The 12132-nt window shown below is 48.6% G+C and overlaps 2 protein-coding genes across 3 annotated transcripts in view; one reads left to right on the forward strand and one right to left on the reverse strand.

The window, feature by feature from the left end:
* Positions 1–7581: 7581 nt before the first annotated feature.
* LOC311610480 (large ribosomal subunit protein uL15-like) lies at positions 7582–8105 on the reverse strand. The gene has a single exon (XM_084861781.1). The coding sequence runs from the start codon at positions 8065–8067 to the stop codon at positions 7621–7623; it is 447 nt and encodes a 148-aa protein (XP_084717907.1). The 5' UTR covers positions 8068–8105; the 3' UTR covers positions 7582–7620.
* A 1551-nt stretch (positions 8106–9656) lies between these two features.
* CPD (carboxypeptidase D) overlaps positions 9657–12132 on the forward strand; it is a 61054-nt gene continuing 58578 nt past the window's right edge. For both annotated transcript variants that reach the window (XM_084862834.1, XM_084862835.1), the window contains exon 1: positions 9657–10494. In XM_084862834.1, the coding sequence (XP_084718960.1) occupies positions 9746–10494 (749 nt within the window). In that variant the 5' untranslated portion in view covers positions 9657–9745. The remainder of the gene's footprint in view (positions 10495–12132) is intronic.

Here is a 12132-nt window from a genome sequence, read left to right on the forward strand (position 1 = left end):
GTAAAATAGATATAAGGTAATATACAATGAGTGGCCAGATTATTATAATCTCTGAATGCATAATAATCTGGCCACTCAGTGTATATCCTGTATAATAAAAGGCTAATATGCAAATTGTTCCTTCAACCAGGAGTTTGACCAGCAGGCAGGCTGGCCAACCCCCCATATCCACTCCCCCTGGTCAGGCTGGCCAGACCCCTCCCATGCACGAATTCATGCACTGGGCCTCTAATATAAATGTGTGTGTGTGTGTGTGTGTGTATAATTGATAGATTTCATAGAGGGAGAGAAACAAACATGAATGATGAGAGAGAATCATTGATTGGCTGCCTTCTGCACACCACCTACTGAGGATCGAGCCCACTACCCAGAATCTAATCCAGGACCCTTCAGACTGTAGGCCGATGCTCTATCCACTGAGCAAACCAGGTAGGGAAATATAAGGTATAACCCAAGTAAAACTAAGCTATACTTAGCCTTTTCTCAGAATGGAAACATCCAGTAAAAATCCAAATCCAACTCCCATAAAAGCCTTGAAAAGTAAAACGTGGTAAGTCTTCCCGGCAGCCAACCTGCAGACACCTGGAAGAAAGTTATGGGGCCCACTAGAGAGCACGCGCTCTCTTCTCAAGTCACACTCAAGAGCTTCTCCAATCTTCCTTTTCCCTCTAAAGCTCCCCACCGCCATGCATGCTTTTTATTACCTTCTCCATTTTCAGGAAGGCAGGATGCCTATATTTTTTCAAATTTTTATTTCAAACAAAATTCATATATCATAAAATTAACCATTTTAGAGTGTATAGTTCAATGGCATTTAGTACATTCACAGTGCTTTGCAACCATCGGCTTTATCTAATTCCGCACTATTTTCATCACTCCAAAAGAAACTGTACCCATCAAGCAGGCATTCCCTCATTCCCCCCTGCACTTGTATTTCTAAAAAATTCCTAGGTGGCCCTGACTGGTTTGGCTCAGTGGATAGAGCGTCGGCCTGCGGACTTAAGGGATCCGGGTTTGATTTCGGTCAAGGGCATGTACCTCCTATTGTGGGCACATCCCCAGTAGGGGGTGTGCAGGAGGCAGCTCATCATCGATGTAAAAAATCAATAAAATATGTTTTAAAAATAAAATAAAATACTTTAAAAAAGGAAGTTCCTAGGTGATTCTAAAGGGTGGCGGGAGTTGAGAACCATCAGTATCAAGCAATCCGGTCTTCCCTACTGGTACCTCCACTCTTTACCCCAGTGCACTAAGAGCCAAACTAAAGACCCTCCTTAGAAGTGTGGGGCAGGTTCTGTTTTTGTCCCAGGCACAGGGTAACCCTATCCTCCCCTCCCCCTTTTTGTGTTTCTCCTGTCTCCTGTCTCAACCATGCATATCTCGTTCTCGCAGGCCCTTACTCCCCAGCAGCTGTTAAACCAGTAAGAACCCCCACCTCTCTCCCACCATCCCTAGTGTCCCCTGATACGGTCTCAAGATCCCTGGATTGTGAGCCTTTAAATGGAGTAAACAGCCTTTCAGACTCAGAGGAATCCCTCTCTAATGGCACCTTTTAGGCCCGAAACAGAGGGGGAAAGGACGGGATTGTTTTGGGAGTGAGGGAGGCTTTTCTCAGTTACCCCTTTATCTTTGAATGGGGCACATACTGAGGGAGGGAAAAAGTATGAGGTTTGGAGTTGGAAGATAGTGTGGTCCCAGGCATCAATTACGTAATCTCTCAGAGCCTGTATTCCCACCTGGAAAATGAAGATGGTAACACTGACCTCAGAGCGTTCCTTGCATTTCAACAAGTTTGCAGTCTGAGAAACGGATTTTGATGGGAACGCATTTGTTGGGAGAGTACAGGCTGGCTCCCAGAATTCCTAGGAGGCCTGGAGCATCAGAGGTCATACTCAGATAGGAGCCAGGGCAGGCGGCAGCACTAAGGAAACCGCTGCCCCTGTCCCCGGGTACCAACTGCGGCAGCTCGTCCTGCGCCACCACAGGTGCTGGGAGATGGGTGTCCCCAGAAACTGGGTGCTGCTGCCACCCTCACTCACAACAGCCCCAAAGAATGACCCAGAGTCTCGGCTTCTTTGTGTCACTCACTAGCTCCCAATTCAAAGTCCGTTACCGGGTCACCTGCTTGGCCAAACCCACGGCATGTGCCCAATTCCTGGGGAAGCACGCACCTGGCGTTTTCAGCCTGGAGAGCGGAGAAGGCCCTGTCTTTCCCCAAGACCCCGAAGGCGGAGGAGTCCCCGGATGAGGGGGAAGGGCTACAGATGCTGGACAGCCAAAAATAAGGACAAATGTTCCTTTAAAATTTTTGAGGATTAGTGAGATAAGCTGCATCTTGTAAACTCCAAAGCCCCAGGCAGGTATTCGCTATCAGTACCTTGTACTCACTGTTATATTTCAGTACATTGCAGCACTTCCTCTTCCTCTCCCTCTCTTATTTCACAAATCCTCTCCCCACATCCCTCCCTCCCTCCGTCCAGGACAGGGCTGCCTCATAAATGAGTGAATAGAACGTACCGCTGCTTTCACCTGCACGGCGAAGCAGGTTAGTCTCCACTGGTTGTCTTGCTTCCATTCCCCAGTTCCCTTTTGCCACAGCGCCTGATTTCCATGCGTGTAATTCTTAGGAATGTAGAGCATGTAATTCTTGGGAATCGGATCCATCCCTGGCCCCAGCAATGGAGTCCATGTCCTCAGCTAAGCCAGCCGGTCTACACTGGCTCCTTGGCCACAGGGATTGGTTCAGGGGTACGCAGGTGACATAAGCTGATTCGATGTAAGTGAAACTCGGCATCATTGACAAGACAAAGGCATCCTCTGTTTCTCACTCAGCCTGAATGGGAAAGCATGAGGCTTTGGGAGCTTCTGGCCGCCCTCTTGGGACCACAAGGGGCGTGAGACTTAGAATAAACTCAATAATTGTAGAAGGCAGGGCCCAGGGACAAAGAGAAGCCAGGTGCCCATTCAGCCCCAAGATAAAGCTGTGCCTGAATCCTGACTTCTCCTTCGAGCCAATAAATTCCATTTATTATTCAAACTAGAATGAGTCAGGCTTTCTGATGTGCACAACACCAAGTATCTGATACCGCCCCCCTCCCTCCCTGCCTCGTGAGAATGGAACTGCTGTCCTTGAGGCTGGCTAAGAGCCTTTTGGAAATACAGATCAAAATCACGGTCCCAGCCCCATGATTGGGCTGCAGCGTATCTAGGCCCTAGAAACAGGTTTAACTAAAATTTAAAACAGAACAGGCCTACCTAATCAAGAGCAAATGTTGAAAGAGATTTTGATAGACATCTTCCATTTCTTTGTGGTCTGGAAAGATAAAGACTCCAAGGAAGTAAGAGCAAACTCTGTAGAACCAATAAATAAAAACAAAAAACAAAAAAGCAAAAGACAAAGCAAAATGTATTCCATCTAACCCACAGAGGGAAGTACTATGGAGTTACATCCCGGCTGTCTTAAGGCAGGTTCTTTAGGAGCACAGTCTGAGAAAGGGATTCTTGTATAAACGATTTATTGAGGGAGTGCCCCAAGGAAAACCCTGTAAATCAGTGGTTCTCAACCTTCCTAATGCCGCGACCCTTTCATTCAGTTCCTCATGCTGTGGTGACCCCAACCATAAATTATTTTCGTTGCTACTTCATAACTATAATTTTGCTACTGTTAATGAATCGTAATGTAAATATCTGTGTTTTCCGAGTGGTTCTCAACCTGTGGGTCGCGAATCTATGAAAATCCTAATTCGGTGCTGCTTTGTGTTTTCATCATCCTTGTCTTCTACAGACATTTTGTCAGTTCCTCTAATTCTTAAGTTAATCTCTCGCTCTCTTTTTGAATGTGTCTCTCGGCCCTCAGTTCCTTCCTCCGCAGGCTTTAACCATGTGTCTGGTCACCTGAATAATGCATTTCATTCCTTTGTTAATGGTTAATAAACTCTTAAAAGTATTCCCATATTCTTTCCACAGTTTTCCCTGACATACACTTCTGTTTTAGGTTTGGTCACTTATTTCTCTTTCTCCCTCATTCTCATTGTAAGTTAGATATGCCCACAATAGACATATATCTCAGGTTTAGTGCAATGAAGCCCGGCGTGGGATGGCAGGAGCTCTGAACAGGTTTTGCAAACAGGGCTGGAGTTCCCAGCTCTGCTGTGTGTCTAGCGGGGTGACTTGCCTGAGCTGGTTAGTGGCAGCTTCAAATTAGAGCCTTTTTAGGCTGCCCTGCTGGTCCTCAGACTTGTGAGCATTGAGTAGGTTAATACAGGAAAGGACATGTAAAGGGAAGGAGGTATTATTCTATGCAGATTGTGATTGACAAGGTGTTAGTCTTTCAAATCCCAAATTTGATTTCAGATGGTTGCTTCTGGGTTCTGAGGTGACTTAATCTCTTAGTACTGCTTCTTGGACTGCAACTTGCTAGGATTTGACCTTCTCTTGCAAGAGGCAACCCAGAGCAAGTGGCCACTTGTCTGGATGACTTACCGTAATACTAGGGGGCCCAGGGCATAGAGGAAAACGGAAATGGCAGTTTTAACTGTAATCTGGCCTTTCCTCTCCCTTCTCTACGTTCATCTTCTCAGGGACCTCCCAGCCCCACAAGTTGGCTTTTCAGAATCCAATCACTTGGACTGCACCCACACTTTCCATGTTCCCAGAGCCTCCTCCTGAAAAAATAAAAACAAAACAAAACAAAACAACAACCCTCTGTTCCATGTCCCATTAGCTTTCTTGTCTGGATAACATGTCAGAAAACTGCTTGTTGGTCCCCATTAAGGGCCAATAGCTGAAAACTATTATTACTCTCCATTTCTCTCTCCCACTCTTTGAAACTATGATTTCATACTTTTCTCCCTCTCCTCCACCCTCCAACTCTCACCTGATGGCTTTACTTCCCGTTTCACGAAGAAAATAAAAGGCAATCAGCAGAAAACATTTGTAGCTCCCAATACTTGCCTTCAATCTCCATCCAGTTTTATCCCCCTCTTTATTTATTTATTTATTTATTTACTCCCCTTTGTAACAGGACTCCCCAAAAGAATTATTTCATCCACTCCACTTCCTCACCTCTAGTCTCTCTTGAATCCACTCCATTCAGGCTTTCCCTGACAAGACCACTACTCGCAGGATGGCCACAGTAACCTCTGCATTGCCAATCCCCTGGCCAGTTCAATCTAGTCCACATCTCTGCTCTTTTCAAGCACTCTTTTCCTCACTTCTTTTCCAGTTTGAGAATTCTTCTTATTAAAAAAGATAAAATTAATGATTTCTGAAAGCCTGTTACATGTCAAAACGACAAGTATTACATTAAAGGTTATATGCCAATTAATTCTCAGAAAAATGAAATAATTCCCCCAAGTTAAAACAGCTAGAAAATGCTTGAGCCAACATTTGAACTCAGTTCTGATGCCAAAACTCATGATCTAATGGTTTTGGCAAAGCTTACTCTGGCTTCTCATCATAACTAGTTGTTTTTTTCCCTCTGTGTTCCAATAGCTTTTTTTTTTTTTTTTTTAAGTTCACTGCATAGAACCAATTTTATTATAGAGGTTAATCACACAGACTCGCAAGCCAGACCCCCTGGATCGGAGTCCTGGGTCTGTGACCTGCCAGCTGTGAGATCTTATGCCTCCTCGGTCTCTTTACCTTTGAAATGAGAATGATAATACCCTGTTTCCATGAAAATAAGACTGTCTTATATTAATTTTTGCTCCCAAAGATGCGCTAGGTCTTATTTTCAGGGGATGTCTAATTTTTCCATGAAGAAGAATACGGTACACATTTATTGTTAAATGAAAATAAAGGAAATTTATTACCTGTATACGGTACGGTAGTACGGTAGTTGTCAACACAAACCAGACAAACTGTGAATCCTACAGTATCAAGAATTTACTCATTTATTCAATGACAATCATGTCATCATCTTCTGGAACATCATCATAACAATCTAATTCCTGAATTTCCTGGTGAATTTCTTGTGACTCCATTTCTTTCAGAATCAGTGGGCCAAATCTCTCATGTTTAGCAATAGCATTCTGAGACAGAGCCTGGGGGAGGAAGGGGCTTATTTTCAGGGGGATGCCTTATATTTCACTCAGAAGGAAACCTGTAAGTAGGTCTTATTTTCGGAGGATGTCTTATTTTCGGGGAAACACGGTAGTACCTGCCTCAGGATTTTTGTGAGGACTAAGTGCATCAACCAAAGTTAAGGGCTAGCACTGTTCCATAGCACTGGCCCTGCCGACACAAACCGTCCTATGTTCTGCTTCCCCCACTAGGCTCTGGCCTCCTCGGCCAGAATTTCTCATTCATCTTCCAATCCCCGCACACCCAGCACAAAAGGCCTTTCACTAGAGTGGGTCTTTTGTCAAAGTGACTGTCAGCCTGTGGGTGTTTCTGCCTGACAATGTGACATTTACAAGTTCAATTACCTATGAATTCTTTAAAGGAAGTGGTTGCCTAAGTCAGGCCATCCACCAGCTCTGCCCCAATTTTCGTTTTAAATGCAAGTCATAACCTCTCTGCTTCTGTGAACAGAAAGCCCTTCCCCGAGTTACCTCCCTTGCAAAGCCAAGACTTCGCTTTGGGGGAGGAAAGGGCACCTGTCCCAAGATTCAGGACTTTTCAGGACCAGTAGGAGGCAGTTTATTTAGCTGGAGGTTCCCCCTCTACTGAGCAGTGAGGAGGCCGGGAGCTGTGGGTTTCACGTCTCACCACCCGCATAGTGTGTGTGCCTGATGAGGATGGAGGCTCCAGACCTGAACGAGGCTGCAAACACGCCTGGTGGGGCCTGTTGACTGCTGGGAGGGTGCTGGCTCAAGCTGCGGCACATTCTTTCACGGCCCCCATGCTTCGTATTTACATTTCCAGCCTGCCTCACTGGGTGAGGCTGTAGAAGTGAGTTGGCAGGAAGAGGATTCAAAGGCGAATGAAAATGGCAGAAAAGGAAATATTTGACTGGAGGTTAACGTGTCCCCTGGGTCTTGCTCGATTTGGATTATTGTCAAAACGCATCGCGTAATGATCAAGCACTGTCAGGGGAGAGTGGTCTCTGTATGGAGCTGGGGTTTTGCTTCTGTTGAGTTGCAGGTGGTGTGCATAGACCAGATGGGGCCTGGAGGAGAAGCAGCATCCCAGGACCAGAGTGACCACTGAACTCATCACCTGCACCGAAGCCTGCTTCCTCCTGTCCTAGAAAGCCCCAGTGAGCACCTGCCAGATGCTTAGGCTGTAACTGGGAGTCAGTCTACAATCCTCTTTCTCTCTGTCGCCAGATCCTATCCACTTTCCCTCCTAAAGGTCTTTCAAATCCACTTCCTTCTCTCCACCTCCGCTGGCACTGCCCCCAAGGCTTCAGAGTCTCATAATGTCTTCTTGGATTACATCTTCCTTACAGTTTTCTCAGTCTGGAGTCTGACACCTTCCATGGCACCCTCCATGTTACTGTGAGAGAGATTTTTTAAAACTAGCTTAAATCCCTCAGTGGCTCTCCATGGTCTTCCAGATAGGTGTTCCTCAGAGCCTGGCTTCTTAGTTTCTTTGGGCTCTGGTCTGCTTTTTTTTTTTTTTTTTTTTTTTTCAAAGGTACTTGGACATTTTAATGGAACTTCCCTCCACGTAGCTTCAAGCTACCAGGACACAGGCCCCACCAACACCCTTAATCTTCTCCTCGGCTCTTCTGCTGAAGAACTTGGCCTTCACAATGACAGGCTGCTTTGGGAGCTTTCCCTTCCCCAGAACTTTGTAGTAGCCCGATCGCACCACATCAATGATGGGAGCAGCTCCAGTCTTGCTTTTGGCAGCATTTACCCACGTCTGCTCACTGACCAGGGTCCACAGTTTATCAAGATTGACAGTTGGGCAGAAGCTCTGGTTCCTCTTTAAGTGGAAATGCCTCATACCAACTTTCCCAAAGTAACCTGGGTGATATTTGTCGAAGTTGATCCTGTGATGATGTAAGCCACCAGCATTACCGCGGCCCCCCGGGTGCTTCCTGTGCTTGCCGATGCGGCCGTGGCCGTGGCTCACGTGGCCCCGAAGTTTTCGGGTCTTCCTGAGTCTGGATGGCATGTCGGTGGCCGAGCTGCAAGAGGGAGGCCTTTGGGAAGTCTCGCCCTGGTCTGCTTTTCTGACCTGTGTCCTGTAAGGTCACCTCACCTACTGATCTGTGCCCTGGCTGGGTGTTCGCCTGGTTGGGGCATCCTCCCATATACACCAAAAGGTTGTGGGTTCCATTCCCAGGCAGGGGACACACCTACGTTGCAGGTTCCATCCCTGGAAGGGGTATGAATGGGAGGCAACCAATCTCTCTCTCTTCCTCTTTCTCTGAAAAATCAATAAATATATCCTCGGGTGAGAATTAAAAAAAAGAAAGAAAGAAATCCGGATCTGCATGCAGCTGCCAGGATGTGCAGTATTTGCTCTCACACCTTGCAGCCTTCTGTGCTTGCTCCTCCTTCTGTCCAGAATTCCTCCCTCCTCCTACCCCTACTTTCTCTCCTTCCTTCCTCAGGAGGCCCCCATATCTCTATTGTAGCACTTACCACAAACTGTAGCCAATCTCCTCCAGCTGAGTAAAATGAATTGCTCACCAGACCCTGACTCGGGGGCACACAGTAGTTGCTCAATAAATATTTACTAAATGAATGAATGAACTCTTTTCTAGTCATATTTGGGTTTCATCATAGTTCAAGGAAGTGGTATTGAGATGTCTGGCCGTGAAAGAAGGTAATACAGGATATTGCAATTATGTTGTTAAGAGGGGTCTAATTTCACATTTGATAAGAGGATTGTGAGGTTTTGTGTTTCTTCAAGCTAACGTGACTAAACGCCTACTTTAAAGACGAGTTTAAAGAACTCTTCAGAACTAAATAAAGCATTGTATTTATCAGCTTTGAGAGAACACTGAGTTTGTTCAGGAATTATACCCACCAAGCAGGTGTTCCCAGAAATGTCATTCTAATGCTGCACTAAAACAAACAACTTGCTCGGGAAGGTGCTGAGAGGTGGTGAACTAGGGAATGAAATCTGCCTACCGAGGGCTAAGACCAGCACACACAGGAACTAGTGGCAGTGAAGTAATCCGAGGGGTGACATCAAAGGGAACCTACTACATACATAGCAGATACCCAGGGAACCTACTACATACATAGCAGATACCCGCTAAACGTAAAGGAGCCGCCTTCTTTCAACACGAAAAGTGGGAATGGAGTGCTTCGTGAGGCAGTGAGCCTTCTGCCACCCCGAGTGTCCCAGTCCCTCGCTTCGCTTGCAGAGGGAAAGGCGGAAAGGGCTGAGGCTTCCTTGGGCTCTTCCAAGGTGCATTCTTTGGAACCTTTGATTGTTTTGATTCTTGGTTCTAAGCGTTAAAGCGCAGCCGGGGCGGGGTAGGGTGGAGGAGTGCAGCTAAAACGGTAAGGGAGCTATAAAGGAACTGAGAGAAAGGGGTCAGCCATAAAGAGACTGAGCCAGGAGAATGGAAGCAGAGGACCTGCGGGAGAGAACTTGAGGAGGAAGGAAAGAGCGAGAGCAACCTCGGCAAAGGAAGAGAGCGAGCAAACTCTTCCCGGACCGAGAGAAAGGAACGCCGCTACTTTAAGGGAAGCCCCGCCCCTCTTCGTGACGTCACAGAGGGCTCTCCCGCGATTGGCTGGGAGCGGAGGGTTGCTAGGCGCGGGGGGTATCCGGCCGGCCGCGGCCACAGAGCGCGGAGCCGCGGGAGCCGGGCGGCTAGCTGTGCGGCTGGAAGATGGCGAGCGGCCGGGGCGCGCGGGCACTCGGGCAGCCGGGGCGCCTCCCGCCGCCGCCGCTGTGCCTGCTGCTGCTGCTGCTGCTGCTGCGGAGCCCGGCCCGGGCCGCGCACATCAAAAAGGCGGAGGCGACGAGCACGGCGATGAGTGCGGGCGCCGAGGCGGGCGAGGGCCAGTTCGACCGCTACTACCACGAAGAGGAGCTGGGCTCGGCGCTGCGGGAGGCGGCGGCCGCGGGGCCCCCGGGCCTGGCCCGCCTCTTCAGCATCGGCACCTCGGTGGAGGGCCGGCCGCTGTGGGTGCTGCGCCTCACGGCCGGCCTCGGGCCGCCCCTCCCTGACGGCGGCGCGGGGCCCGACGCGGCGGGGCCGCTGCTGCCCGGCCGGCCGCAGGTGAAGCTGGTGGGCAACATGCACGGCGACGAGACGGTGTCGCGCCAGGTGCTCGTGTACCTGGCCCGGGAGCTGGCGGCCGGCTACCGCCGCGGGGACCCGCGCCTCGTCCGCCTGCTCAACACCACGGACGTGTACGTGCTGCCCAGCCTCAACCCCGATGGCTTCGAGCGCGCCCGCGAGGGCGACTGCGGCTTCGGCGACGACGGCGGACCTCCCGGGGCCGGCGGCCGCGACAACAGCCGTGGCCGCGACCTCAACCGCAGTTTCCCGGACCAGTTCGGCTCGGGGGCGCCGCCCGCCCTGGACGACGTGCCGGAGGTGCGCGCCCTCATCGACTGGATCCGCAGGAACAAGTGAGTGTCCTCCCTCCTCTCCATCCTCCCCCCATTGATCCACTGGGGTCTCCGGGCGAAGCCAGGGCCCCGCAGGCCTGAAGGACCGGGGACGTAGGGTGGGTGGAGGGCGACCTCATGTAGCGGGCACAGGCCCCAGGCCGCTTAGCCTCCTGCTTCTCTGATTGTCCTAGAAGCTCTGCCTGGAGGCTGTCATTTGTTCAACAGATGGGCAGAGAGCAGTCTGGCTCCCGGGAAGACTCCTTTCTGGCATTCTGGCCCCTATTTTCACAGGATCATAGACTATGAGTGATGGCAGAGACCTAACGGATAGCCTAGGTCAGCTCAGGCATAAGCTGTCAGTGTTGCGGTTATCTTACTGCTCTAAGGCACTGTGCTGAGCCGTTCCAGTGGCCACAGTCTGATGAGCTAGACACCATTAATATTCCTGTTTTCCATACGGGGAAATGGAGGGTCAGGTTGGTTAAGTGCATTGACATAGTAACAGGGTGTAGCCGGGACTTAGACTCAGGCAGGTTGTTCGTGCTCTTCGCTGCCACAGAGGGAGACCGTAGCCCAGAAATGAGAGAGGACACTCTCAGGGTCTTCCTCTTGGGGAACCGGACAGACACCGGTTCTTTTCCAGTCTGTTCTATCTCTGATTGAGCTCTGGAGCACATGGACATGGCGGGAGGACTTGCACAGCTGCGAGCGGCGTCCTTTTAAACTCTCTGAAGGGTTCCTGATACCGTCTGTGCACTTTATGGTCACAGTACACACCTTAAGTGTTATTAAGCACTATGTGGGATTAAAAAAAAAAGTATATGAGGATCTCAAGAAATTGGTGTACGACGAAAGAATATTATAAATATTTATGGGGTGTGTTTATGTATCCAGTAAAAACTTCATAGGAATTGTTCCTACTGCAGAAGGTGTGTGGTCTGCAATAATAGGGATTATTTCTGAGGAAGAGGAAGAATTGAGCTGAGCAAAACAGGAGGCAAGGAATAAAGGGAGAGGGAACGCACTCCAGATGGAATAATGTCTGAAGTGAGCGTGCACCGCCTCCCTTTTTCAAGGATCAGCGTTGCCAGGATATCCCCATTTTTTTGTGTGTCTTCCTGAGGCTTGTTAATCTTTCCATTTGGATTTGAAGGAGATTTTGGAGTGACAGATAAGATAAAAGTAATAATGAGCAAAGGAGGTTCTCTGTGGGAGTTGGAATCATCTCTTCTACAAGATTTCAGTATGTATAGCACCTAGAATGTTTGTGAGCATTGTGACATTTCTGGATTCTTTTTATCTTAAAGCTTTACTCCTTCTTTTGAGATCCCTTGCAGGTATTTGATTTTATATATGCTTTCAGGAAAGATTATTTTTTCTTTTAAAGGTAATCATGTCATAACCTCTGAATATTCACATTAAAAATATGACTTTAATGTACATCTTTTTAAAATAATTATTTTTATTGATTCCAGAGAGGAAGAGAGAGATAGAAACATCAATGATGGAGAGAGTCATTGATTGACTGCCTCCTGCACGACCCCCTACTGGGGATCAAGCCCAGAACACGGAGATGTGCCCTGACCAGAATGGAACTCGGGACCCTTCAGTCTGCAGGCCAAAGTTCTATCCACTGAGCCAAACCTGCCAGGGCTA

The sequence above is a fragment of the Pipistrellus hanaki genome (assembly GCF_964339955.1).
Source record: "Pipistrellus hanaki genome assembly, chromosome: 16".
NCBI classification, from domain to species: domain Eukaryota; kingdom Metazoa; phylum Chordata; class Mammalia; order Chiroptera; family Vespertilionidae; genus Pipistrellus; species Pipistrellus hanaki.